We start from the raw sequence: 27403 nt of genomic DNA on the forward strand, positions 1-27403 counted from the left end.
ATGACGTCTGAAAACCTCTGACCTGTTGACTTCAGGCCTGCCTCTGCCCATTATGTAGTTTTTAAGGTGTAGTGCAGGGAAATATGATCCGCCGTGAACACTGTGTATTTTATTTTGAAAATTAACCGGATGTTTCATCATGTTTCTGTGCACGACTTCCTGCCCCGCACGATCTGCTCTGTGCTGAATTGCTGCGTTGTGCTCCGGCATCCGGCAAAAATAGAAGTCCTGCGTATCTGTTGCGGAGGGCTCCGGAGTGCCGGAGCTGAGACGGAGCCGGAACGCAGCACAGCCGCAGCCGGTGGAAACACACACATTGACTAGAATGGAATCCTATCAGCTCCGCTGCCATGCCGGAGCGGAGACGCAACCAACACGCATCTGGTGGAAATTGGCCTTGGTTTGTGCAGCTGCATATTTCCAAATGGCAATACAATCCCTGTTTTAGCATTTTATTTTAATCTCATTCTGGTTTTAAAAAGCTGCTTGTGACATCTCAAATGTGGCTTGACTTGCAACTGAAAATACCAAGATAAATATCCTGTACTGCCAGTCTGCCTATAAATACCGAGATATGAATTTTTGTCCATATTGCCCAGCCCTAATAGATACTACCAACACTCGATTGGGAAATTTAACGCTGAATGCATCTATTTCAACAATTAGTAGACTGAGATTATTATTGCCCAATTAGACCAAACTGGTCTTTTATGATAAATACCCCACCACTGAACTGAACGAGTGTCACAAAGAGGATTAGAGATTACATGGGCATCCTCAAGAGTATACTGACCAGCTGTATTTCCCCTGTAGGCAGCAGACCAATGATGCTGTGGATCACTGCTATATGCAAACAGAACATCTATGCCAGAGTTTTGCCATCCGTATATGAGAGGGTGACCACTCGGCCATCTCGCTGAGCTCAAAATGAGTTACCAACTAGTATGCATGCCCTTATGTGTGAGAGATTGGGAAATAGTCAGGGTTATCAGAGGCTGCCCCATGGTCTTCTCTACATGACACAGACTGAGGTACATTCTGGCACTCAGTCATGGATGACGTTGAAGAATTAGTGAATCTGTGATGGATATAATTATAAAAAGACAGCTCAAAACTATTTACAACCGGGAGTCATGATTACCACAACCAAGTAGTCTGAAAACATGACAATTGGGGCAGGCGCTTAATGCATTTTCACTGTATTAACGATGTAGTGAAAATGTTTGTCAGGAGCAGTGAACTGATTAAAAGACAGGTCATTTATGACAGGCTTAATTTAAACAGTGAGGAGGGCTGTTTGATCGGATTGGATTGAACCGCTGGCTCTCTTGCCGTTAGGGATCCGGGTGCACCAGGGTTGTTGGGAGGCTGGAGGCGGAATGAAGCGCTGGTTGAAAGTGGAGGTTGGCTGCCTGTGGAGGCCTGTGGTGATGTGGATGCTGACAAAGCCAAGCCTGAGGCATATCCGAGGACTGAAGCAAGGTGGGTGTGGAAAGCTTGGCCAGAGTAGCCAGGGACTACGTGTGGCAATCCGGGTGTACGTATGCAAAGTGTCCCGAAGTAACAGATCATGTTACGTGTAACTTGGGCTCATATCTTGAATCCGTATACGTCACTGAGATAGGGATGACTGAAGATGGAAATGAAGAATGAAGTTACACGTTGATAATACTGACTGTAACAGGCGAGACTGTCTGAACGGGAGGACGTGATGGGTGAGAGATGATTCCGCTTCTGCTGAGGAATCATACATTGGTTTGTTACCATCAACCAGAGACTGAAAGAAAAAGGTAAGGTGAGCGATTGCCAGAGCAAAGATTCTGCCTAAAATTATGGCTGACAGCAGCAGAAAAGAGAGCATATTTAAAATTTAGCTGTGGTATCCTGATTGGCTGATAGAGATTGTGGCACAGTTTGATTGGATGACTAGAAGAGTGAACACCCATAGTCAGCTGATTAGAGGAAGCAGTGGGAGTGGGATGGAGATAATTGTGAATGGATGAGCACAAAGAAAGTCTTCCTGGTTGAAATTACACTGAGCTTCATTTAGACAACGACTCACAGACTGACACTTTTTTTACACTCCCTCCACCTAGCAGCAGTTACAGAGGCCCAAAATAATATTCTCAGTGCTGAGGTGACAATTGATGCCATTCATTCCCATAATCTAAATTCAAGGGTTAAATCTGTCAAAATTAATATTCTGCAACGACTACTATATCTCTTTCAAACATTGCCTGTACAAGTGACAACTCAACAATTCCTGGAATGGGACAAACATATATCCAGGTATTTATGGAATAGCAGAAAGCCAAGAATTAAATATAAAACCTATGAAACCTTACCTCGTTAGAGTATTATTATGCCCCTCAGTTGAGTCCTCATATATGTTGGTGCAACGCTGGTTATTTGGCTGGGTGGAAGAAGTTAGAGTTGGCAATGATGGCTAAGATACCACTTCAAGCTATTGTTATGGATGAAACACTAGTCAAACATCTCTTGAACGAAGGAAATCCATTTATTAATTTGTCTCTGATGATTTGGAAGGAAACTCAAAAATTGTGTGATTATGAAAATTTCAAAATTATTAAGAAGGTGTGCCTTTGACAATGACTTTTCTGCCCAACTTGAGTGATAAAAGTGCTAGTATTTAGGGGGCAAGGACAGGTGTTACAGCTTACTGCACTCAAATAAATAAAGGGGTACTGAAAAGTTTTCAGACTGTGAGAAAAGAGTACAATCTCGAAGATCACAGTTCTTACAGATTCCTCCAGATGCAGCATTATTTGTTAGCAACCACAAAAGACAAGGATTTGGCAACCCTAGTGGCTGGAAAATGAAAATCTTATATCTGTATATAACTCTGAAAGCAATGCTAAATTTTTTTGAGGATATGCAACTGTTTTTCAAACAGAATGTCACTGTATAGAAAGAAAGACAGTAGGGTTCTCTCTCAGGAGGAATGACATAGGGTTTGCCAAATACAGTGGAAAACTACAAATTCCCTTATTTGAAGAGAGTTTTGTTGGAATGGTTGTTACATACATCTTGTGATGCAGTTTCTTGGACACATCATCAGTGACAGTACCTAGGGTCACAGGGGGTTTCGGGTCTTTCAACTTCAGACCCAGGTGACCCGACCGGGAGTGATCAGTTCCCGACCTGTGTCCAAGAACCGATCGCCCGCTGCTTGTCCCTCCTGATCCACAGCCATCGTGAGGCTCTCTCTGCAGCCTCGGAAGCTGTACTGATGGCTCTTTTCTTGCGTGCTCCTGTGATGCCCAGGAGGCTGTAGGCCTTACAGAGTGACTTTCCTGCAAAGCCCCTTCCCCCGACTTCTACAGGCAAGCACCACGCACGCCACCCCATCTGCGGCACTCCTCCACCAGCTCCGCATATTTCTCCTTCTTCCTCTCACTGGCTTCCTCCATCCTCTCCTCCCAGGGCACCGTTAGCTCCAACAAGACGACCTGCTTGGATGTTTCTGAGAGCAGGACGATGTCTGGTCTAAGGCTGGTTTCCACGATGTTTTCAGGGAATCTAAGTTGCTTTCCCAGGTCCACCCTTAGCTGCCAGTCCTTTGCTGTTCCCAGGAGGCCTGTTTGGGCTTTCGGTCGGGAAGGTAGTTGTTCTCCGGCTCGCACAAATGAGATTTCACGCCTTGGTGGTTGCAAGCGCTTGTTCTGGTCGATGGCAGTGGTGATGGACTCAGCAACCTCCTTCAGCACCTGGTCATGGCGCCAGCGATAGCGGCCATCTCCAAGTGCTTTAGGACAGCTGCTGAGGAAGAGTTCCTCTTCCTTGGTACAAGAGACATGCTGGAGTATCGACCTTGCCCCAACAGAAGAGGTTCGATGGGCTGGGCAGGACATCATAGACAGACTGAATGAAGAATTTGATGCGGTGGGGTTCCGCCCTCCACAACTCAGGCCATGAGATCTTCCTATCCATGGCTTCTTCCCATCTGGTCCATGCGCCCTGTTGTCTCAATCCCACCGTCTGGCTTGCACGCTGCTCCTCGACCCCAGCCCTCACTTCGTGTTGGACCAGGTCCCGCCTTTCCTTGCCCTGAGTTGTTGGAATGGTTCCCAGGCCTGCATGGCCAGTCGCCACAGATCCCACAAACTCTCTGTGACACAGCCGTGATTCTGCCTGGTCCACATCCTCCTGTGCCCTCCACTTTCTGTCAGTCCTCACCTCGATGCCACCTTGAGATACTTTTGGTCCTTGGATTCCCTGTACTGGAGCACCTCCCTCGCTCTGGTAACCATGAACTCCTCGATAAGGCTGTTGATGGGGAGCGTCAGCTTGTTCTTGTTGCCGTAGAGGGCGATGCTGCTTAGACTTCGAGGTAAGCCCAACCAACGTCGCAGGTGGCTGCTGACCCTCCTCTCAAGTCCTTCCACAGTGGATATTGGAAATTCGTATACCAGCAATGGCCACAGTATCCTAGGCAGGACACCATGCTGGTATAACCACGCCTTGAATTTCCCCGGAAGACCTGACTTGTCGACTGTAGTCAGCCAACTCTCCAGTTGTTTGTTGGTTGCCCTGATGGAAGTGGCATCCTTTAGGGAGCAGTCAAAGATTTTTCCGAGGCTCTTCACTGGTTTCTCTGTGACTGATGGAATACGGGTACCTCTTAGAGAGAAGTGGAACCGGTCGATCACCTTCCCTCTCTTCAGGACTAGAGAACCTGGATTTTTCCGGCTTGAAGCGCATCTGAGCCCAGGTGGTTAGCCTCTCTAAGCCCTGGAGGATCCATCTGCATCCAGGGACTGACACTGTTGTTGCTGTCAGGTCATCCATAAACGCTCTGATGGCGGGCTGACGAGTTTTGGACTTGGTTTTGGGGCCTCTGCACTCCGGCTCGGCAGACTTGACCAGCATGTTCATGGCCAGGGCGAAGAGTATCCCTGAAATGGTACATCCAGTGATGATCCCTTTCTCCAGTCGGTGCTGCTCAGATGTAACTGTGCCGGAGGTGAACCTCAGATTAAAGCTGTTATAATAATCCATGATGAGGACTTTGATGTTGCTCGGGACATGGTGCCTCTCCAATGCCACCTCCATTAACTTGTTGGGTATGGAGCCATACGCATAGGCTAGGTCCAGCCATAGTACAGCCAGGTCTCCTTTCCCTTCTCGGACCTCTCTGATCAGTTGTGTAACCACTCCGCTGTGTTCAAGGCACCCTGGAACCCCTGGGATCCCCCCCTTTTGCACAGAGGGGTCGATGTACTGGTTCTTTAGGAGGTAGTCTGACAGCCGATGGGAAAGGATACTGAAGAAAATCTTCCCCTCGACATTAAGCAGTGAGATGGTCCTAAACTGCTCAATGGTGGTTGACTTCTCTTCCTTTGGAACCTACACCCCTTCCGTGGATCTCCATTGTTGGGCAACCTTCCCCCTCCTCCAGATCACCCTCAGGATCCTCCACAGATGCTGCAAGAGCTGGGGCACCTCTTGTACACCAGGTAAGGAACACCATTGGGTCCAGGTGCTGAGCTGGTTCTGGCAGCCTTGACAACAGTTTGGATTTCTTTCCAACTGGGTGCTTTGGTGTTAAAGACCGTGGTTGGCACAGGTGGATTGATCAGGTCTCTGCATTCACCTAGGTCCTCCTCCCGGGCTGCATCGCTGTAGGTGTTGTGAAGATAGGAGTCTATCTCCTCTTTTGAGCACGTGAGGTGGCCGCTGCGCTTCTGGCCTAGAAGCTGTTTGGTAAACCCAAAAGGGTTTGCTAGAAAGGCAGCACATCTTTTGGCTCTCTCTTTAGCCTGCCTCCTGTGCCACTCTGCTTGACGGAGGGTCAGCAGCTTCTTCCTAAGGACACCGCGTAGTTCTGCCAGTCCTGGCTTCTTGTCCTCGCTTGCCCACTTGAACTGCCTCTTCAAGAGTCAAAGTTCCTGATGTAGCTGTGAGATCTTTTGTGCCCTGCGATTCTTGGAGTACTGGTTTGTAGCAGAACGCTTCTCTACTAAACCAAACCTTTCAGTGGCAATACTGATGATCATGGTTGCCATTGTTTGGAGTTTTCCTGTCGCCGTGTTTTCCTGTCCTGTCACCAACCCGCCGTTGGTGTTGTGGAATGCCTGGCGCTTGGGTTTCCTAAGCATGGAGGTTCTGGGCGCTGTGGGGTGACTCCTGGCCCGGCTCCTCCTGCGTCTCACCAAGGTCCTCTGGGGCGTGGGGGTTCTGGGCACTGTGGGATGATTCCCGGCCTGGTTCCTCCTGCGTCTCTCTGAGGCTCTTCCTTGAGCGCTGCTCTGGCTGCGCATTCACCAAACATCCCATCTTGGTCTGGCGGATCTTCAGACCCCATGGATTTTTGCAGCTCTTGCCGCATACACAATACGGCGTTCGTTGTCGATTGTCCGTTTGCATGGGTCGTTGCCTGGTTGTCTGTGCATGTGGGGTGCTCATTCTCTCCCCCTCTCGGGCTCCCCTGGGGGTATGTTTCTCTGGGACTTTTCGTAGCTGAGTTTGGGTTCTTCCTCATAGAAGATGCAGGTTGGGTTGCTGGCCCTTCCTGCCCCGGTTGCCGTCTTTCCGTGCTGTCTGCTGTCTCTCCAAACTGTCACCACTCAGTTCGTGGTTGTCAACCAGTCTGATCCTGGATGTCACTGGCCTAGCCAGAATGACATGGTTGTTACATACATCTTGTGATACAGTTTCTTGGACACATCATCAGTGATAGTACCTAGGGTCACAGGGGGTTTTGGGTCTTTCAACTTCAGACCCCCTCACCCAAGCGACCCAACTGGGAGTGATCAGTTCCCGACCTGTGTCCAAGAACCGATCACCCACTGCTTGTCCCTCCTGACCCACAGCCATTGTGAGGCTCTCTCTGCAGCCTCGGAAGCTGTACTGATGGCTCTTCTCTTGCGTGCTCCTGTGATGCCCAGGAGGCTGTAGGCCTTACAGAGTGACTTTCCTGCAAAGCCCCTTCCCCTGACTTTAACAGGCAAGCACCGCGCACGCCACCCCCATCTGCGGCACTGCGGCAGAGTTTGGTTCAGTTTTTCATTACTCCCCAACAGAAGTGACATAGATCTAGCAACTTGGATTGTTGAAGGCAATGCCAGGTCGTAAATGTGAATCACTATCATATATTTTGGTCTACCCTGTCCTGGTTACTTACTGGAAGAATACCCATCAGCTCTTCGAGAGGGTGTTCAGAGCCAATATATCTTTGAGATTTGATGTTTTATATCTATGCAATATTCCACAAGAGATAAACTTCAAAGGTAGAACCCTCTTGACAACTCTGCCTGGCTGCATATAAGAAAGCTATAACTCACAAGTGGCTGAAGCCCCAGGCTCCCTCAATTAAGGATTGGATAGACATAGTCCATCAAAGATATACAATGGCTAAATTGACATATTCCCCCAGAACACAACAAGATAAATTCATCAATATATGGTCAAGGTGGCTTGACTTTATTAAACTCCAAAGACCAGACTTTGTGTGAGACTTGTGTGCATAATTTGAATACTGCCAGTCCTCCCATTTGTTCGGTAATATACTTTTTTTGGGGGTACCAGCATTTAATGCCTGTAAAATATGGCCATTGGGGAAGGAACTCAATAGATTCTAATTTGGAGATTTTATTATGTTTTCCGATGTTTGTAAACAAAATAACGAGTTTGAAGTTATAATGTAAATTTTCACATTTCCACTCTTACTCCATTTAATAAGTGCATGTAGTAAAGTGTTTTAACTGTTTTTCTTATAAATCCTCTGGTTGCCAATAAAAACAAAATAAAATTAAAAAAAATCTTGAGTGTCCTCCTTGAAACTGTGCTGATTATATAGATCTTCTGTGCTGTCGGGGGAAGATGTGTGAAGTATGTTCTCACAGACATGGATGTAAACTGTAAGTACAACTTGACGCGGAGGCATACAGTACAACCGTGAGGGTCTAAACACGTTTTAGGTCTTAATCTCCAGCACAAACAAGTTTAGCTGCAGCCAACAGCAGTGCAGTAGAGATGTGAGGTAACTGCTGAATGTTGCTGAACCACACAGATTATATGTGATATGCTCTGAAACGCAGTGGTGCTTGGTGAGATACACTGTTCATAATATTTCTTCTCAACACCTCTTTTAATTTTTCTTAAAAAACTGTCTTTTTCTCTCCTTATTTTTCTCCAGAAATTCAAGACGTCATTGACCTTGATACCAACAGATTCATCCAGTATCATTTCTCTCCTGCGTTCCTGTCCCTTAGAGAGATCGGAGCTACGTAAGTCAGAGATATTTTATTCTGTTGGATAACTGCTGCGGCTGCTGTGAAGGCAGGAACATACTGTGATATTAAACTTATACAAATATGATGTTTTGTGTATTGCTGCACCATAAAGTAAATCATTCTGCTTTTCAAACTTCCCCCAAAGTCTTGCCTACTCATCTCCAGATGTCGTTTATGATGAAAACTCTCTATCATCATTTACTTTCAGATAAACATACGTAACAAAAACTTGCTTTCAAGACATCTGTTGGTCCAACTATTCATGTACTTGCTACGCTGTTGTGTACAGTCACCCAGTCAGGATCAGCCTTCACAACACAACTGTCATCATGGACACGTTTATATCTGATCACCATTGCATTCTCTTCAGCTGTGAACCACAAGCTGCTAACAATGTCTTAACTCGCTCCAAATATACTCACACCTTTAATGAGCACAGCTCCTCAAAATCTTGTACACTGTTTAATTCCACTGGAAATGTGTATTCTGATCTTGCTACCACTAATGATTTGTTAACTCCTTCAACTCCATGTGCTCCACTATCTTAGATCTCATAGCTCCACTGAAGAAAAGATCGATCTCTAACACTAGAATACAGCCATGGTTCAGTTAAAGCATTCAAATCTGTAAAAGGGAATGCAGAAAAGCTGAGTGCAGATAGAAGTCAGGTCTCCAGGTTCACGTTGCTGCTATGAAAGAGCAACTACTAATTTACAAAAGGAAGGTGAAAAATGCAAGATCTCACGACTACTCTGAACTTATTTCTGCCAGTCCACACAACCCCAGATTCCTCTTCAAGACTGTTGACCACTTACTAAACCCTGCCTATCCTTCTGCTCCTGCTGACTCTGATGCTGACTGTGAGAACTTTCTATTGTACTCTGCTGGTAAGGTGGAGTAGATAAGACTTGGCATCACTCCAAACGCCACCTTTTTGGACACTGCCCACCCACATCGTGATTCCCTGAGCTCTTTTTACCTCATTACTCTGTCAGAGCTCCTGAAAACCATGTCACACATGAAAGTTTCAACCACCCCTCTTGACATAATTCCAACAAAATTCTTATATGAAGTGACTGATTGTATTGGGCCCCATTTGCTTTCCATTATTAATAGTTCACTGTCTACTGGTTTTGTCCCTGATTACTTTACGACTACTTGTGCCCAACTGGTCCTTAAAAAACCTGGGCTGAATCCCACCATCTCAGAAAACTATCGTCCAATCTCTAAACTGCCTTTCATTTCTAAGATTCTAAAAAAGAAATGTTTCAAAGCAGCTGCTTGCTGCTGTAGATAATGGCCGCGTTTCCCAGATCGCTCTTAGCACTAAGAGCTTCTTAAGAATGCTCTTAAGCCTCCCGTGAAAGAAAAACACGTTTCCCAGATCGCTCTTAGCGCTAAGAAGATCTTTCACTAAGAAGGAATTGTAAGATCGAGCTGACCCACTCTTAACAGTCTTCTTAGAGACCAAACTCTCACTGCTCCTGCTGTGGCAGGCGCATTAATATTACCCTAAGCAAGGAGACGTTAAAACAGTGCGCACCGTATATTTTTGATCCATTTTATACTTCAGATTTATATTGTTTACCATTAATTGGTGACAGAAAAGAACGAATTTCATTCTGCAGGGAAACGCGTGTCCTTATTGTGCATATTGAATCTTGAATCTATTGTTTAATGAAGACCCTGTGTGTGCTCAAAGCTGTGGCACAAGTTATGCACCAAAATCTGGCGAAAGAAAAAGAAGAATGAGGAATAACAAGTGTGTTCCTGTATGTGCTGTGCACATCAGGCTGGAGGAGGCACGTGCATCATGCTTGAGGCGCACATTACGCACGCTTTACAATGTTACAATTTCATTTAGCAGATGCTTTTATCCAAAGCGACATACATCTGAGTGTTAATACAACAAAAGCAAGATCTAGTTAGAAGAAAACATCATGATTAAGTGCTCAAAAGCAAAGTTTGAGTCCGATAGGACGTAGGTGCCAACAGGCAGTGCACAGAGGCAATGAGGTTTATTTTTTATAATATAAAACATCTGCAATCTGTTCAGTCAAGTGCAAAAGTGTTCACTTTACATATGTCATGAGTAGTCTTTAGGAATAAATCATGAAATTATATCATTTCCCTGGGACCATCTGTGTGTAGATTTGACACCCTCACTTTATAATGTGCAATGATTCACACAACACATGGTTGAAAAGGAAACCAAGTTTTTTCAAACATAAGATAGCCTAAAGCGGTGGGACCCCTCCCATTACATGGGTTCTGCATCACCTGCAATGAAGGGAGGTTGTGCAGATGCAGGTGGTAATAGAGGGCCACCAGGTTAAGCCACCCCACATGCAGACGCCGGGCCTTGCTGGTGCGGGTTGGCACATGGGGACAGGCCTTGAGCTTGAGAGTGTGCAGGGGACGTCTTCGTTGGGCAGGCTGATGCTGAGGGGCAGGGAGGTTGGTTGAGCTGCTCTGGCCCTGCTCCCAGATGGCTCATCCTAAACCGAGTCACTATAGGACGAGAGGCCCTTGTCCCCCAGGATATCTATCCCTCCCTCGATGCCCTCAGAGGCGGTCTTGCCAATTATTGACATGACCCTCTCCTCGTCAGGGGTGAAGGTAGTGTCGCCAGGTCCGCCACCACCTGTGCCGTGGCTCTCTTGCCTGGCACTTGCAGTCCTCTTTTTTGCTTGGCTCTGAAACTCCTGCTACTTATTTCTCACCGCCATCCAGTCTCGCAGGCTGCAGAGGCTGGAGGCAGCCATTTTTTCAGCGATGGCGTGCCAAATGCGGTTCTTGGCCACTAATTATTTTCCCCCTTTTGTTCCGCCGAAGAGTGTGTCCCGCTGCTCCCATACTTCATCCACCAGGATGGTCATCTCCTCTGGGGTGAATACAGGTGACCGCTTGGCCCGCTTGCGACCTGCTTCTGCCATTCTGTCTTAATGTGTGCACCTATACCTACATGTCATTTTATATCTGCGTAAACGGATGTAATTGCTACTTACACCTGTTACCTGTAATTACACACAGGTGCAGCAGGGAATTAGTGCTTTGGGTAGCAGCTGTGTGTTTTCACACATCTGCACATGTATGTCACATTAACTCTTTTACAACTGTCAGCGTGCTGCCTGTGTGTTTTCATAGTTTATACCTGGCATTTTGTCTGATTCTCAGTGTAGATTTATATAGTCCATAAATCTGTCAATTTTGTCCTTCCGTGATCTGGTCACGTTAAGATGATCATTAGCAGAGACACAGCGCTGATGAATGCAAGTAGGATACAATGTGTGCAGGATACAATGCAGGTCCTTAAGTTCATTTGTCCTTTCGTCCATCTTTCATATTTTTGTATAAATATAATACATTTCCTCATGATTCTCTTACTAAGACTACTTCTTATTTAGATGTAGTCTTGTTTTCGTCATGAAAATGGGTCATTAGCAAATATTTATCGTCTTAGTTTTTCATTAGAATTATTAGAACACACATACACACGAGCAACAGGGAATTAGTGCGTTAGGTAGCAGCGCTGTGTGTGACTTATGCGCTGATGAAGTGGTGGGTGATCAGTGTGCCTGACATCGATTGATTTAGTTTCGGCACCACGGCAGCGGTCAGCTCCTGTTAACAGTGTCTTAAAGAGCGATCTTAAGAGCAATCCTAAGAAGGGCATTAAGAAGGCATCTGGGAAACACTCCTATCTTAGCGACCCTTCTTACCAAAGACATTCTTAACTGTGCTCTTAAGTCCTAAGATCGCTCTTAACTGGGAAACACGGCCAATAACTGCATATTTGATAAGTTTCAATCTGGTTTCCACCAACATCACAGCATTGAGACAGCCCTTCTTAAAGTCACCAATGACCTCCTAATGAATGCTGACGCAGGCATGTGCTCAATTCTTGTGCTGATGGACTTGAGTGTGGCCTTTGACACAATTGATCATGGCATTCTTTTAGACTGAGGCACTGGGTGGGTGTATCTGGTACTGCCCTAAACTGGTTTGCGTCATACTTGTCAGACCATTAATAATATCATGTCATCCATTTCCCATATTAAGTACATTGTGCCTCAAGGGTCAATCCTTGGTCCTATCCTGTTTTCATTATACATACTCCCCTCTGGCATTGTCATCTGTTGACATGGTGTTTAATTCCACTATTATGCAGACGACACTCAGCTGTACCTCCCTCTCAAACCAACTGACCTCAGCATGCTGAGCTCTCTACAGGACTGTCTGTGTGATATCAAAAATTGGATGTTGATAAATTTTCTACAGCTCAATTCTAATAAAACAGAAATTCTTGTAATTGGGTCACAGCATATCACAAAACAAATACTGCCATTTATAGTCACCTGTCACAACACATAAAGCCTGTTGCAAGAAAATCTTGGTGTCATATTTGATAGTAATTTATGTTTTTAACAACGTGTCCAATCATGCTTATATCACCTCAGAAATATTACATTATTATAAAATCTATTTTAACTGGTACAGATAGATTTAAAGATACAAAAACTGAAAAAACCTTACAACTACTTCAGATTGCACAGAAGAAGCCACATCACACCAATTTTAGCCGTTTTACATCGGCTCCCCATTTGTTTTGGGATTGATTTTAAAATCGTATTAATTACGTTTAAGGCTCTTCATGGCCTGGCTCCAGACTACATTTCATGGACCTTTACGTAGTTTAAGATCCTTGGGCAGTGGTCTTCTGCTTGTCCCAGAGTCCAGGCTGAAGACCAAAGGGGACAGAGCTTTTGCAATCAGGGCCCCAAGGCTCTGGAACGACACTGCCTGAAGATATATGGAGGCTCTCTGAGTCACTGGCTTCGTTTAAGTCTCTCCTAAAAACATACTTCTATTGGAAAGCATATCCTGACTTTATCTGACCTGTCTATTTTATTGCTATCTTACTGATTTTGATGACCTTTTATTGTCTTGATTTTAACTTTGGCCTTATTTTATCTTTTAGTAGATAGCATTTTATGACATGTTATTTGTTTTAATAGGGACCTCGGCCGAAGGCATTAGCGATTAGCGCATTAGCGAGGCGCCAACTTTTAAAAATCTTTTAACTGTGGGAGACCTACAACTCACCACCTGAAGCGGACTGCCCCCTTAAAATTGGGGAAGGTCCCCTTGGACATTTCGGCCCCACGACTGAGGGTAAATTTTAACTCACCTCTGTGTGTTGATACTGACTGGACGGATCTCCAGCACAGGCCGCAGGTATGTTGGCAGTGTGTGTGTCCTGCCTCCCAACCCTGTCAAAACTGAGGGAGAGCATCTCCAGACTGCAGGCCGACCTCAAAGAGAGGGAAAAGATCCTCCTGGATTTTACCACCGTCGCCACGACCCAGGCAAAACATATTGCTCACTTGACGGCATCCGGCACTGGTGACCAGAGCATGATGGCCACGAACACCATCCTGCCGTGGACCGGCTCCGTAACCACTGGAACTCCGATACCAGCACTAGCCGAGTCCCGCTGGCACTGCCAGGGAGCCAAGCCCAAATCATCGGCACTCTCCACCTCCTGCTTTCGCCCCGCGGAGCCACAGCACTTCATCGCGGAGGATGGAGCGGGAGCACCGGTGAGCTCAACTCCACTCAAGCCTAGGGAGCCCTGGTCGGTGGTGGCCAGGGGCTCTGGGGCTCGTCCACCTCCTCCTCCTCCTCAGCCTGACCCCTTCCCTCCATCCCGGTCAGGAGGAACCGCGGCCCGGCGCCACAAACATCAGGCTCCATCCCGTCACCGTCGTACCTCCAGGCAGTCGGAGGCGCGCACTCAGGAGCAGCACACCCCATCTGTGCTAGTGATCGGAACCTCCATGGTCAGGCACGTGGAAGTGCACAACGGCCGCACCTTCTGCCACCCTGGTGCCCGTGTCTGTGCGGTTGCATCCTCCGCCCTCCAGCTGACTGCACGGCACAGCTCGGCCTCCACGCTGGTCCTGGAGGCCGGTATCAACGACCTCAGGAACTAGCAGTCAGAGGTCCTCAAGCAGGACTTCATCTCCCTGGTGGACTGCCTGCTGGACACAGGGAAGCGGCTAAGTATTTCCGGCCCGCTTCCCCACCTCGTTATGGTGATGTCACCACCAGCCGCCTTCGTCAGCTGCACCTGTGGCTGAAGGGATACTGCTTGTCCAAAAGTATCCCTTTTGTGGACAATTTTATAGCTTTTTTTAAACAGACCCCACCTTTTTAAACGGGACGGCCTCCACCCAAACCAGGAGGGTTCACGGCTTTTATCAGTCAACGTTGACCTGATCGTCCAATCCTGCACCACAGCCACCTCCTAACTCACTGCTCACCCACCTCCACCCTCCTCCACTACACATTGCACCACACACACTTCTTCCTCAGTAGCACATTCTCTGCAACCGGAAACACAGGACATTCACACCATAAAAACCATCATTACACTTAGAAAGTTGAAACCCAGGAATGTTTTTAGATCTAACCGTGTTTTTAACATCCCTTTGAAAAGTCATGAAGAGCGCACGTTCAGCACAAACATTAAAATAGCAGTGCTGAACATGCGCTCCCTTTTAAACAAATCTTTTATCATAAATGATTTAATTTTAGACAATAACCTAGACAGTATTCTCCTTACAGAGACATGGCTTGGCACTGACACACCTGTTGTTCTCAACGAGGCTTCCCCACCAAATTTTAACTTTTCATATTCTATTGGGGGGGGGTAAAAGAGGAGGCGGAACTGCACCAGTAACAAAAACCACAATGTCCTCAAATGAAGTTTCTTTTAGCAGTTACACGTCATTTGAGCATCATGCCTTTGTTTTTAGCAGCCCTCCTATCCTTTGCATAATGGCTTACAGACCACCCCAGTACTCCACTTCTTTTATCAGTGATTTCTCTGAATTATTATCAATCATTCACTCCACCTACAACAGGATTTTAATAACTGGTGATTTTAATCTACACACTGACAACACCTCGGACCCAGTATCCAGAGAATTTTTAAACCTCTTAAACTATTTGGATTTTAAACAACATATCACGCAGCCGACCCACAGCAGAGGGTGCACCCTGGACCTGGTCATAACCTATGGCCTGTCCGTGGGTGTGTCCTCTGTTGTGGATCTGGCTGTGTCCGACCACTTTTGTGTGTTTTTTAACATCACCAGTTTTAACCAACAGGAGGCCCCGGTGAGAACAGTGAGGAAACACTACCAAACTTCTGAAGTGGCTGCAAATTTTATCCAGATTTTACAGAGCGCTCCTGTAGAGATTTTACCAGCACCCTGTGATTTTACTGTGGACAATTTTAACAACAAATTCAAGTCAACGCTGGAATCAGTGGCTCCACTTTTAATCAAAACAATTAGAACAAAACCTACACCCCCATGAAGAAATCAGGAAATCAAACATCTGAAAAGATACTGCAGGAGTGCTGAGACAAGATGGAGAAAATCAAACCTAACAGTCCACTACGAAATATTATGTCAACATCTCAAAAACTATAATAACGCAGTCAAATAGACAAGAATTTCCCACTTCAAAAAACTAATCTCTGACAACAAAAACAATCCCAAATTCCTCTTCTCCACAATTGATATTTTAACGAACAGTAATTTTAACAGATCACCTAAGACAACAACCAATGCCCTTTGTGAGGACTTTGCAGACCACTTCAGAAGTAAAATCAATGACATCAGATCCAGTCTTTTATCTCAACAAATTTTAACTGTTGACACACCTGGATAATTGCTTTTACCTGAGGAAACACTGGAGAGTTTTGCCCTGGTTGATACGAGGACACTTGGTCGAGTTTTCTCCCAAGTAATGCCCACAGCCTGCCTTTTAGACCCAATTCCCACACCGTTTTTTTAAAACATTTTATGGATTCTTTGAGGAACAGCTACTGTACATGGTAAATTGCTCTCTTCAGACAGGTGTCTTCCCGGCCTCCTTGAAAACGGCGGTGGTGAAGCCCCTTCTGAAGAAGAGCTATTTAGACCCCAACATTTTTAATAATTATTGGTCTGTATCCAACTTACCATTTTTAAGCAGAATTTTAGAAAAACTGGTTTTTAACCAAGTAAATGATTTTTTAAATACAAATAACACTTTAGAGAAGTATCAGTCTGGTTTTAGGATGAACCACAGTACTGAGACAGCCCTTTTAAAGATTTTAAACGACATCAGGTGCAATTTAGATAACTATAAACTCACAGTCTTGGTACTACTGGATCTAACCGCTGCCTTCGATACAGTAGACCATTTTTATTAAATAGACTGAGGCACCTGGTCGGCCTCTCTGGTACTGTTTTTAACTGGTTCGTCTCTTACCTCACTGATCGACACTTCTTTGTAAGTACGGATACATGTTCCTCAGGAACCCATGAGATAAAGTGTGGGGTCCCCCAGGGGTCAATTTTAGGTCCAACTCTTTTTAATCTCTACATGCTTCCTCTGGGGGATGTCATCAGGAGGCACGGCATCAGCTTTCATAGTTATGCTGATGATACGGAACTGTACATCGCCGTGTCTCCTGATGACACAGGCAAGGCAAGGCAAGGCAAGTTTATTTGTAGAACACAATTCGTACACAAAGTAATTCAAAGTGCTTTACAGAACAAGAAAATGCATTAAAATCACAATACAAAATAAAAACATAAATAATCATTATAAAATGAACTTTAAAAGAGAAGAGTGCAGATAAGATCTTTTCAGTCATATGCACAGTGAAATAGAGCTGTTTTGAGCCTAGATTTGAACATTGTCAGAGTAGAGGCCTGTCTCACATCTTCAGAAAGACTGTTCCAGATTTTAGCTGCATAAAACTGGAATCCTGATTCCCCATGTTTAGTCCTGACTCTGGGCACCAGCAGGAGGCACATGGCCAATTGATGCCCTTTTTAACTGCATTTTAGATATAAAGTCATGGATGGAAGCGAATTTCCTGCAGCTCAACCAGGACAAAACAAAGGTTTTAGTCACTGGTCCTGAAGGCCAGAGAGAGAAACTTTTACCAAAACTACAGGATTTTAAACCAACACAATCTGTAAAAAATCTGGGTGTGATTTTTGACTCTGAGCTCTGTTTTATTCCACATATTAAAAACATAAGGTGGTAGAAACCTACCTTTGTTAAGAATATAGCCAGAGTCCGCCTGTTTCTCTCTCAGGCAAGCACAGAGGTGCTGATGCATGTTTTTATCTCCTGTAGGTTAGATTACTGTCATGCCCTGCTCTCTGGTCTTCCCAAAAAGAGTATCTCAAATCTACAATTATTACAGAATTCAGCTGCACGAGTGCTGACGAGGACCAGAGAGCGGGAGCACATTACACCAGTTTTAAAATTGCTGTATTGGCTCCCCGTGTGCTTCAGGATCGATTTTAAGGTTCTTTTATTCGTTTTTAAATGTCTTAACGGTCTTGGGCCTTCTTATTTATCCGACCTGCTTTTACCATATCAACCCTCGCGGGCCCTGAGGTCCTCCGGCACCGGCCTTTTAACCATACCACAAGTTAGGACTAAAACACATGGGGAGGCGGCATTTAGTTATTATGACCCCGACTGTGGAACAGCCTGACGGAGAACCTCAGAGCTGCAGAGACTGTTGATGTTTTTAAAAAGAGGCTCAAGACTCATCTCTTTAATCAGGCTTTTTGAAACGGGTGTGGTATGGACCCAAATGCAGTACACAGGTGCTCTGGAACAGTTGGTAACGACCTTTATTCCCACCACAGCAAACAAGGTACGATGCAGATTGAATTAACACAGAATAAAGTTTGTTCTTCGGGCTGAAAGCCCTCACACAGTCTCTGGGGCTCAGACGAGGGGAAGAGAAGTAGCTTACTTCAGCCGATGATGATGAGGAGGAAGCTCCGTGGTCCGAAGAGCCGGCTGCACGTGTGGAGGTGCTGACGGGGAGAGAGCAGAGGAGTGGTCGGAGGCAGGTGGGGGGGTCGTAGCCAGATGAGCAGTCCGCGAAGGCAGAGGCACCGAAGGGGAGCAGGCAGGAGGATAAACGAGGACAGGCGGAGGAGTCATTACCAGCCGAGCAGTCAGATACCAGAAACGCTGAGGCAGAGCACAAGGTCAGGGACAGAAGGCAGGTGAGTTTACCAGGAGGCAGACGAGGAGAGCAGGTGGGGAACAGGCAGAGTCGGCACCGGGAGATCAGACAGGAGAAGAATGCTGGAAAGTCTCGCATGACGCTGAAGAACAATCTGGCAACGAGGGAGAGCGCTGGAGAGGCTTATATGCAGGGCTGATTATGATGAGCTGCAGCTGTGTAGGCAGGTGAGCAGAGTTGGGCTGATGAGGTGGGCATGGCTGGCAGGTAGAGTGGAGCAGAGGGAGGGAGAGTGGAAAATCACTGCAGCAGAGTGACAGGAGGGGAATGAGAGACAGGGACTGTGACACTTTTAACTGATCTCTTTATTTATCTATTTTAAATTCCTCTTATAACCGATTTATCTATCTATTATCTATTTTTTATTATTTTATTTATTTATTTTTTATGTTCTTATCCTTCCTCTTTTTACGTTCTTATCTCATTTAACCTTTATCTTTTGTTATTTTAGTTAGCCTATAGGTTTTAGTTTTGATGCATTTTATGTCTCTGTTTTAGATCATTCTTACCTAGCTATTAACTCAATTTTATGAGCTAAATAGCTTTTTGTTTATTTGGTTCTTTTTATACCTTTTATCCTATCTTACTGTTTTAGTCCCTCAGTTTTTAGCTCCAGTGTTTCCTCATGGGGGCCTACCACACTGAGAGTTGTTCCTGGTCTCCCAATGGGGGTGCCGTCGGGAGACCGCTCTGACCTGAGTCGCTGTAGGGCACTGCACCTCAGTGTGGAGTCTCATGTCTGCCCGGGTCGGGGAGGTCTCTATGGCGGCGCTCCCTGTAGCCGTGGACCGTGGGCCCTCTCAGTGTGGACGGCCCCCAGAAGTGGCTTTTTCCTTGCCTTGGGTCTCGGTGCTCGGCCATGTCTCTTTAGTGATAGCTAGTGTGTGTGTGTGTGTGTGTGTGTGTGTGTGTGTGTGTGCATATGTGTATATTTATGTATCTCTATGTGGGGTAGGAGGGTTGGGTTTTCTCTTTTCTTTTTGTTTTCTGTTTTGGATCTTTGTTGTTTTTAACCTCTGCGAGGCACTTTGTGTTACTGTTGTATGAAAAGTGCCATATAAATAAAGTTGATTTGATTTGATTTGATTTGATTTAGGTGTGTGTTTATGTTTAACCAATTTAAACGGCAACACTTGAATGCAGCAGCCGCTGTGCCTCTCCCTCTCCGCTGCACCTCACTCATCATATTGTAATAAATGTAGGTATTTATGGAGAAAACTTGTCAGATGCCCAAGAACGACACTCAACCAGGAGGTACCAGATACAATAACAATCTTTATATCAATAATGCAATCAAAGAAAGCTTTAAGTTAAAAGTGTGGGGGTCTGAAGCTGACACAGAGGACGTGGACCATTATACTGGCGGGGGAAACTAGAACTGGACTACATCCCAAGAAAAAGGGTGCACATCACTATTAAAGAAAAGCAACGCACATCATCCCACAAGATGTATAACACACTTCAACTTCCGCACACAAATAAGAGATGCGACACACACATCACTGAGAGCAATCACTACAAACTGGGAATGCGTTACCCTCTGACGCAGGTGCAACCAACTAAAGTGCCCCCACCTGGCACATGTCTAGATCCCTCCCGTTCTCTCCCCTGTACCCTCACACAAACAATATATATATATAAAAATATATAGGCCTACCACAACATAACAAATACAATAATAATTCATAACAATTAATAAAAAGAACCGTTGTAACTTGCGTGACCGTCAAGACCCCCTTCTTCGTCGCAGGCGGACCTGTCAGCCGCAAACGACACCCTCCCTCCCAGGATGAACGCAGCCGCACAAGCAACAGGTCGCTCCCCAGACACACAGACAATGAATGGTGCTCTGCTTTTCAGTCTTAGAGTCCAGCCCACACAATCAGCTGCAGCTGCAACTCATCAGTTCACAGCAGCGGTACGCTCAACAGTTCAATCACACCACAATATTTTACTGATCCCATTCGCGTGTCCAGCCCACAGGTCCCACCACAAACATGGACAACATAAAGAAAAAGATTGAAGATGGTGAACTTAAGACGGTGAGCAACACTAAGGGAAAAGCTCAGTATTGGACAAAGTTTAAACTTGTTACAACCCTTCAAGATGAGCCAACCGGGTTTGTTCAGTGCAGTCACTTCAAAAAACAAAATAATCAAACAACCCCAAAAATGCTTCAAATACTTTTTTAAATAATCTTTATATTGAAAGGAAACAAAATATACCCACTTATGCCATTAAAAGTGCGTAGATAAGGTCAGAGTGCAGTTACAGACCTCCGACCTTATCTGGGTATATTTCGCTGTGCTTCGCCAACTGGGTGTGGCCAGGTGGATTGCGTGCGTGCTGGCGCAGCTACTCCTCTTTCCCACCTCTGTCCCTCCTACCTGCGCAAGTCGGAAAAAGGGAGGAGAGAAGGCAGGGCCGCCCCTCCCTAAACACAGAACATGTGCTGTGCGTAGGGCCTTATCTTCCATGGGGGGCCACATTTTGCGCGAGGGGACGCATTTGTGCATATGCGCAATGGATGCGCACATGCACTACCGTGAGGCGCGCGTAGAATCAGCTTGAGGAAGGAGAGAAGAGACCTGACCGCTAGGGGTGCATCAAATTTGAATGGGAAATTTTAATTTCAAAATATCAATTTGGCTGGCATTGCATTTTGTTCCAATTAACATAAAAATGACTTTTGCAAAGTTTTGAGGAAATCCATTGAGATTTAGGGGTGCCACCTAACGCACAAACTTTTGTGAAATTTCGAAAAATGTGCAATTTTTAGTCTAATTGCCAAAAGGTTGACCCGGAAATGTTGAGTACAGTGAACTTTTATACAGTAACATGTTCTATAGGGTTATCAAAGTAAAATTAGTTTGTTTGACCTTTGGGCAGCTTGGGCATTTCTCAGATATCAACTTTTAAGATTCTCCATTCATTTGTCCTACAGACAAAATGAATGGAGGTCAATGGGACATATTATTTATTATTTATTTATTAACCTTTATTTAACCAGGAAGATCCCATTGAGATTAACAACCTCTTTTTCAAGGGAGACCTGGACAAGATAGGCAGCAGCAAGTATGAAGCACAGTTACAAATTACACAGATAAAACACAAACAAATAGTATTGAATTACAAGCAGATTATGAAAAACAAGTACATGTAGTAGAGTCGGCCTCAAGTATTCTTAGTTTGGATTTAAAGCTGTTCAAAGAAATTAACCCTGTTAGTTTCCAGTCATTTTGCAACATATTCCATGCTGAAGGTGCAGAGTAGACAAAAGCCTTTTTACCCAATTCAGTACGGGCATATGGAACAGAAAGCAACAAGTAGTCTTGCGAACGAAAGGAGTAAGGACCAGCACTTCTCTGTGCAATTAAGGAACAAATGTAGGAAGGCAGTAGACCAAGTAATGCCTTATATATATAGTATACCAATGACTGAGCCTTCGGGTGGCCAGAGCAGCCCATCCAACCTGAGAGTATAACTCACAGTGGTGTGTCAATGGTTTACAATTAGTAATGAACCTCACATGGCCTTTCCCTGAGTTTTGTGCAGCAGTGATAGATGTCGGACACACATATAAAGTTTAATTGAATTTATTGTTAGACACAAGGGCAATACTAACACACTTAAAAGAACAGACCATCTCTAGTGGCTAACTCACTGGCAACTCACAGGGCCTAATGATAAGAGCTGACATTAACTAAACTTCAAACTTAATTGCTCAGCCTGTGCCTGTGCTGACGACCAGTTGGCAGCTTGGCGCCAGTGATGATGCCATCCTCACTGGTGATGCTGGGGCCCAGACCAAAGACCAGGCTGCGACTGCTAATCTGGCAGGGACCAGTTGGTGAGGGCAAATTTTAGTTGTACATAGTCTAACATAGTCTAACTTAATCATTACAATGATAACTTACCGTTACATCACTACCAGAGTAGCTAGCTGTGCTCGCAAATATACCTATATTTTTTTTAGATATTTAACATCTACAATGCTACTCTCAATAAACATGAGACATCAATACTCCTGATATGATATTGTCTAATGTCTACTCTAGAATACTGTTGATGTTAAGCTTAATAGCTTAGCTAACATAGCTAGCTAACTGTGGTTAGCAAACTGTTGCTAGCTAACATTAGCTAGATGTAATGAGCAACAAATACCTATGAATATGACTACATTTCATTCAAAGTATGTAAACATACAAAGTCTAAGTTCATCATTACAATGATAACTTATGGTGCGTTCCAGGCAGGCTTTTGAACTCGTAAGTCACAACTTCAAGTCACGAGTTACGACTTTGTAGCGTTCCAGGAAAGTTACGGCAAACTGCCAGTTACTTCCTGTTTAACATTGAACATGGCGAACTGTATGTTTGTGCTTCCCCAATATTTCTATCGCCAAAGGTGCCTGCTCCTTGCTCATTTGAGCGAAACGGAGGAGGAAAACAGCACACAAGGTCACAGATGCTATTATACTTTTTATTTTACGTTATCTGTGTGTTTGGAAACATATTTTGTATTGATTATTCTTGCACTGGAAACCAGCTGTTAGAGCGGCTGCCAATAATGTGTTACATTAGAACATTAGGGTTATTTTATGTCTATTTCTCACCATGTATCACCTGCATCAACACCGCATCCATAGGGCTGCCATTGTTATTTAGAGGAGTAAGGTAGTTGGTTTAGAGGGCTGTGTGACGTCAGAAAGCGTAACTGGGAGTACATCGAACTGGTGCGAGTTCACGGGTGGTAAGTTACGGGTTTGACTGCCGTTCCAGTGCACTTTCACGGGTTACAGGTTGTGAAAACACGAGTTACATTAAGCTAGCTAACTGTGGTTAGCAAACTGTTGCTAGCTAATGTTAGCTAGATGTAATGAGCACCAAATACCTATGAATATGACTACATTTCATTCAAAGTATGTAGATATACAAAGACACAACTACATATATAGTAGTAATATGTAATAAGAGTATACATACCCAACACAAAAATATAAAGATCACCTCAGTTTTCTTGAGCTGCAGTCTTTATTACCTCAGAGCTCTACGGCGACCACTGAGCACTGTTTATCACTTTATCCAACAAAAACAGATGTGCGGTGGCACCCCTAAATCATCATGTATTAGAAAAATATTTTGCATGTGTTGTTTCTACATATATTGGAACACTTTTAGCACCCAGCCATATCAAAATTCAAGAATTGTGTTTTTTGATGCACCCTACCGCCCATGCGTCGCTGCAATGATTGACAGCACTCGACATCTGAACAATAAGAGGGGTGCGCTGGCAGGCACTTGCAGAGCTGCAGCAGGTGAAGAGTTGTCGACATGACGTCCAAAAGAGCCTCAGGAGTGTGTGCAGGGACAGGAGGGCGGGCGGGCTCCACGGAGGGGGAGACCCGAACCTCGGGGGTATGTGCGGGGCCGGGAGGTCGGATGCTCCCAGAGAGGGGAGAGGGAGAAATATAGCTAAATAAAATGAAAATAGAAAAGAATGTCTCTGTATTTTATTTCTGTTTTCAGTGTTTAATCAAGGTGGGAGAGGCGGAGGGCTGAGGGAGATCGGACGCCTCCAGAGAGGGGAGAGGGAGAAATATAACAAAATAAGATTAAATAGGAAAAAACCTGTCTCCCTCTTTTATTTTATTTTCAGTGTTTAATCAAGGGTGGGGGATTGAGGTGGTGGAAGTTACTTTCTTTTGATGAGTAATTAATGGCTATTTGTGACTCAGATTTGTTTATTTATTTATTTATTTCAGTTTGAAGTTATTTTTATTTCATATTTATTTATTTATTTCAGGTTGAATTTTTTATTTTATTTGACTCACACAGCCAAACTACTGTATCTACAATACGTTTGTTATTTCCAATAAAGGTTGTCAAGTTAAATGGCAAGTTGTTGTACGGTCATTTTGTACCTATGATACATTTGGGATCGGGACCTCCGAATAAAATTTCGTTTAGGGCCCCAGTTTGGTCAGGGGCAGCCCTGAGAGAAGGCGTGGAGTGGGTTTTACACACATCACACCAATCAAATGAGCCCCTCTCCGAAGGCGTAATGAGAGTTTACTCAATTCGCCATGGCAGCTGGTGTTTTGGTCCGGGAGGTCCAAGCTCGCAGTGTCCGAATATACGGAACTGTGAGCAGACCTCAACGGGCTGATGATGCAAAGGTAGCCTGGGAGGTGGTCACCACAACTGTAAATCAATCTTGCGCTTCTCTCGTGCGCGCGCTCTCTCTCTCTTTCTCTCTCACAGTCTCACTCTGTTTCTTTACTTTTGACTTTTCTAAGATGACAGATGCTGAATATATACTCCCTATCTGATGCTGTGGCTCTTTGTGGTTGGCTGAGAGGGATGTGAACTCATTAGTTTGCAGCTGTGTTAATCAAATCAGGTTGGGTTTCCATTATGCGTGCCAAACATGCCAAACGGTGCCAATCCCCTTTGATCTGACATCAGATGTGACGGAACAGTCAATATAGAGATACATTTATGTGCTGATTGCAGATAGTTGCATTGAATAGTGGTTTTGCGGCTATTTATTGCATCGTTAATGTGCCTGATATTCTGGAAACCTGCCTGTGAGGTTTTGGTGACGTGTGCACACTGTCCGCTGGTCAGCCAAACTTCCACTTACACCGGGTGCGCTCCGCCTGCGCTGACAGTAGACCTGGTTTCAGCTGGCGAGCTTTTAGCGCACCTTTGGCGAAGCCTTTTGGCACCCCAATTAAACTATTTTGATGTCTGCAATATTAACAGCCTACCTGTTGTTATGGGATGTTTTAAAAAAAAAAAAAAAAAAAAAATTGGGCTTTTTTTCAGGTTCGGGCATGAGAATTCTGAAAACCTGTTGGGCTGGGCTGGGGCTCCACCCCCTCGGGCCAGGGCCGGGCCCGGGCCCAGATAATAGGCCCTTGCAGGGCACTACCTCTATTGCCAAAAACGACCTTGTGTACCCTTGACATTGCTTGTTTTCTCAACATTTCGACTCTTACAAATAATTCGCACTGTCTACGTGAGCTGGAGGCCGAAACGGCGAGAGTCCGAGGTCCCGCCCAACGCTGCTCGCAGCTTTAATTCTTCTTGTGTTTAAATTGTGTTTAGTTTTATTGTACAGCACTTTGTAACTGTGTTTTGAAAGGTGCTATATAAATAAAGATTATTATTATCATTGTCACAGACCAGGGATTCATGGCCTTGTGACATACAAATGAACAAACCATCTGCACCATCAGGTTTCTGATAATGAATCCTGGAGTTTGGGTTTTAGCAGGGCCAGACCAAACTATCTTAGAAATGTTGAGTGTGAAAGTCCATTCACAGGCCTTTTAAAGGCCTGTAAGCCTTATTTGTGCAGGAATAGTATTACCTTGGGACTTCTAATAATTCGTAGTAATTGCAGAGATCAGTCTGACCCATGCCTCTCTTTCGCAGTTGAAAATTATGGCTGTGTTGGCGATTATAAATGAACGTTTTGAAATCACATTAGATCCCCTGGTAATACTAGTACTGTGCAAAAGTCCATCAAATATGACTGTGGGACCATGTATTAAGTTGATATAAGTGCTTTCTCAGTGGTGTCACTTTGAGCTGATCAGCCACCTGTCTCTTAGGTTGGAGTTCACAGTCGGCAGCAAGGCACTGAACCGCTTCCATCTGATTGAGAGGCATTTTTTCAGAAACCTCCTGCTCAAAACCTTTGACTTCGAGATTGGCTTCTGCATCCCACACAGCAGAAACACCTGTGAGCACATCTACAGCTTACCTGAGCTGGAACCAGAGATAGGTACAACTCCTACACAAACACACACGCAAGTACACACATAGACTATTTCCACAATCATGCAGGTAAATATGAACATGTTTTTTCATGTCAAGCAAGGCTCTGTCCATAATAGGAACTGTATAAATACTCCTGGGGTATTAATAACCAATGTTAATTTTTTTTTTTTTTTTTTGCAAAAAATGTTATTTCCCTCACTCTAAAATCTTAAAATGATGTGACAATATAACAATGTAAGTATTGATTACTTTTACGAGTTAAAGATACCCTTCTCTTTAAACCTTAATACGCTGACAGAACAATAATCTCACAGATAAATCACACATTAGAGGTAGAATTGATAATATTCAAAAAATATGGTGTTATGATGTTTTATTGCTCGAGGATAACAAAAAACATATTTCTGTTTCTGTCCATCTGCATTAAAGTGAAATAGTCTTACACTTTGCATCTTACAATGTCTAACTCCTGCTCATCTTGTTTCTCTTTCGCTCTGCTCAGTTGAGGAAATGATTTCCAGCCCGTTTGAGACATGCTCAGACAGTTTTTACTTTGTCAGTAACAAGCTGATCATGCATCACAAAGCGGAGTACTCCTTCAGCCTGCAAAGAGAGAGCGACAGTTTTAGGGAACAGGGAAACTGTCAGTGAACGGGCCCAGTAATGACTCTGATGTTGTTCTATAAATTATGCTTCAGGTTCTTCGACTGTTTTTTTTTATTTTTTTTTATGTGGTTTTGTTTGGTGAGACAAAATCTCAACTATTGCCTGAAATTTGGGCCTGCCCATGGGCCCTTGTAAGGTTTTATTTGATGATTTTGATATGTAAACAACTGCTGTGTTTGCTGTGTTTAAGTGGTTTACTCATATGACCTATCAAAAGCTACGCTTCTAACAGCTAAGGGCCACAGGCTGGAGTCAAACCCGGGCCGCTGCAGCAACAGCCTTGTACATGGGGCGCCTGCTCTACCACTAAGCCACTGATGCCCCATGAAACATTATTATAATCCTCAGAATATGATCCATTCTTCTATCTCAGGGGTAGGCAACCTGTGGCTCTAGAGCCAGGTGTGACTCTTTAGCCCCTATCCAGTGGCTCCCTGTGGCTTTGACAAAAAATTATATGGTAATGACTAACGGCTATTTTTTTTTTTTTTTTAAACATTTTCATTTCCATGTAGGGCGGCACGGTGCTGTGGTGGTTAGCACTCTTGCCTCACAGCAAGAGGGTTGCCGGT

At 44.6% G+C, this 27403-nt stretch overlaps 1 protein-coding gene across 1 annotated transcript in view; it reads left to right on the plus strand.

Moving 5' to 3' along the window:
- unc119.2 (unc-119 lipid binding chaperone B homolog 2) overlaps positions 1-26816 on the plus strand; it is a 52234-nt gene extending 25418 nt beyond the window's left edge. The window contains exons 3-5 of the mRNA XM_049561399.1: positions 8159-8249; positions 25997-26169; positions 26668-26816. Of these exons, the coding sequence (XP_049417356.1) occupies positions 8159-8249; positions 25997-26169; positions 26668-26816 (413 nt within the window). The remainder of the gene's footprint in view (positions 1-8158; positions 8250-25996; positions 26170-26667) is intronic.
- The last annotated feature ends 587 nt before the right edge of the window (positions 26817-27403 follow it).

The sequence above is a fragment of the Epinephelus fuscoguttatus genome, linkage group LG19 (genome assembly GCF_011397635.1).
Source record: "Epinephelus fuscoguttatus linkage group LG19, E.fuscoguttatus.final_Chr_v1".
Classification (NCBI taxonomy): Eukaryota; Metazoa; Chordata; class Actinopteri; order Perciformes; family Serranidae; genus Epinephelus; species Epinephelus fuscoguttatus.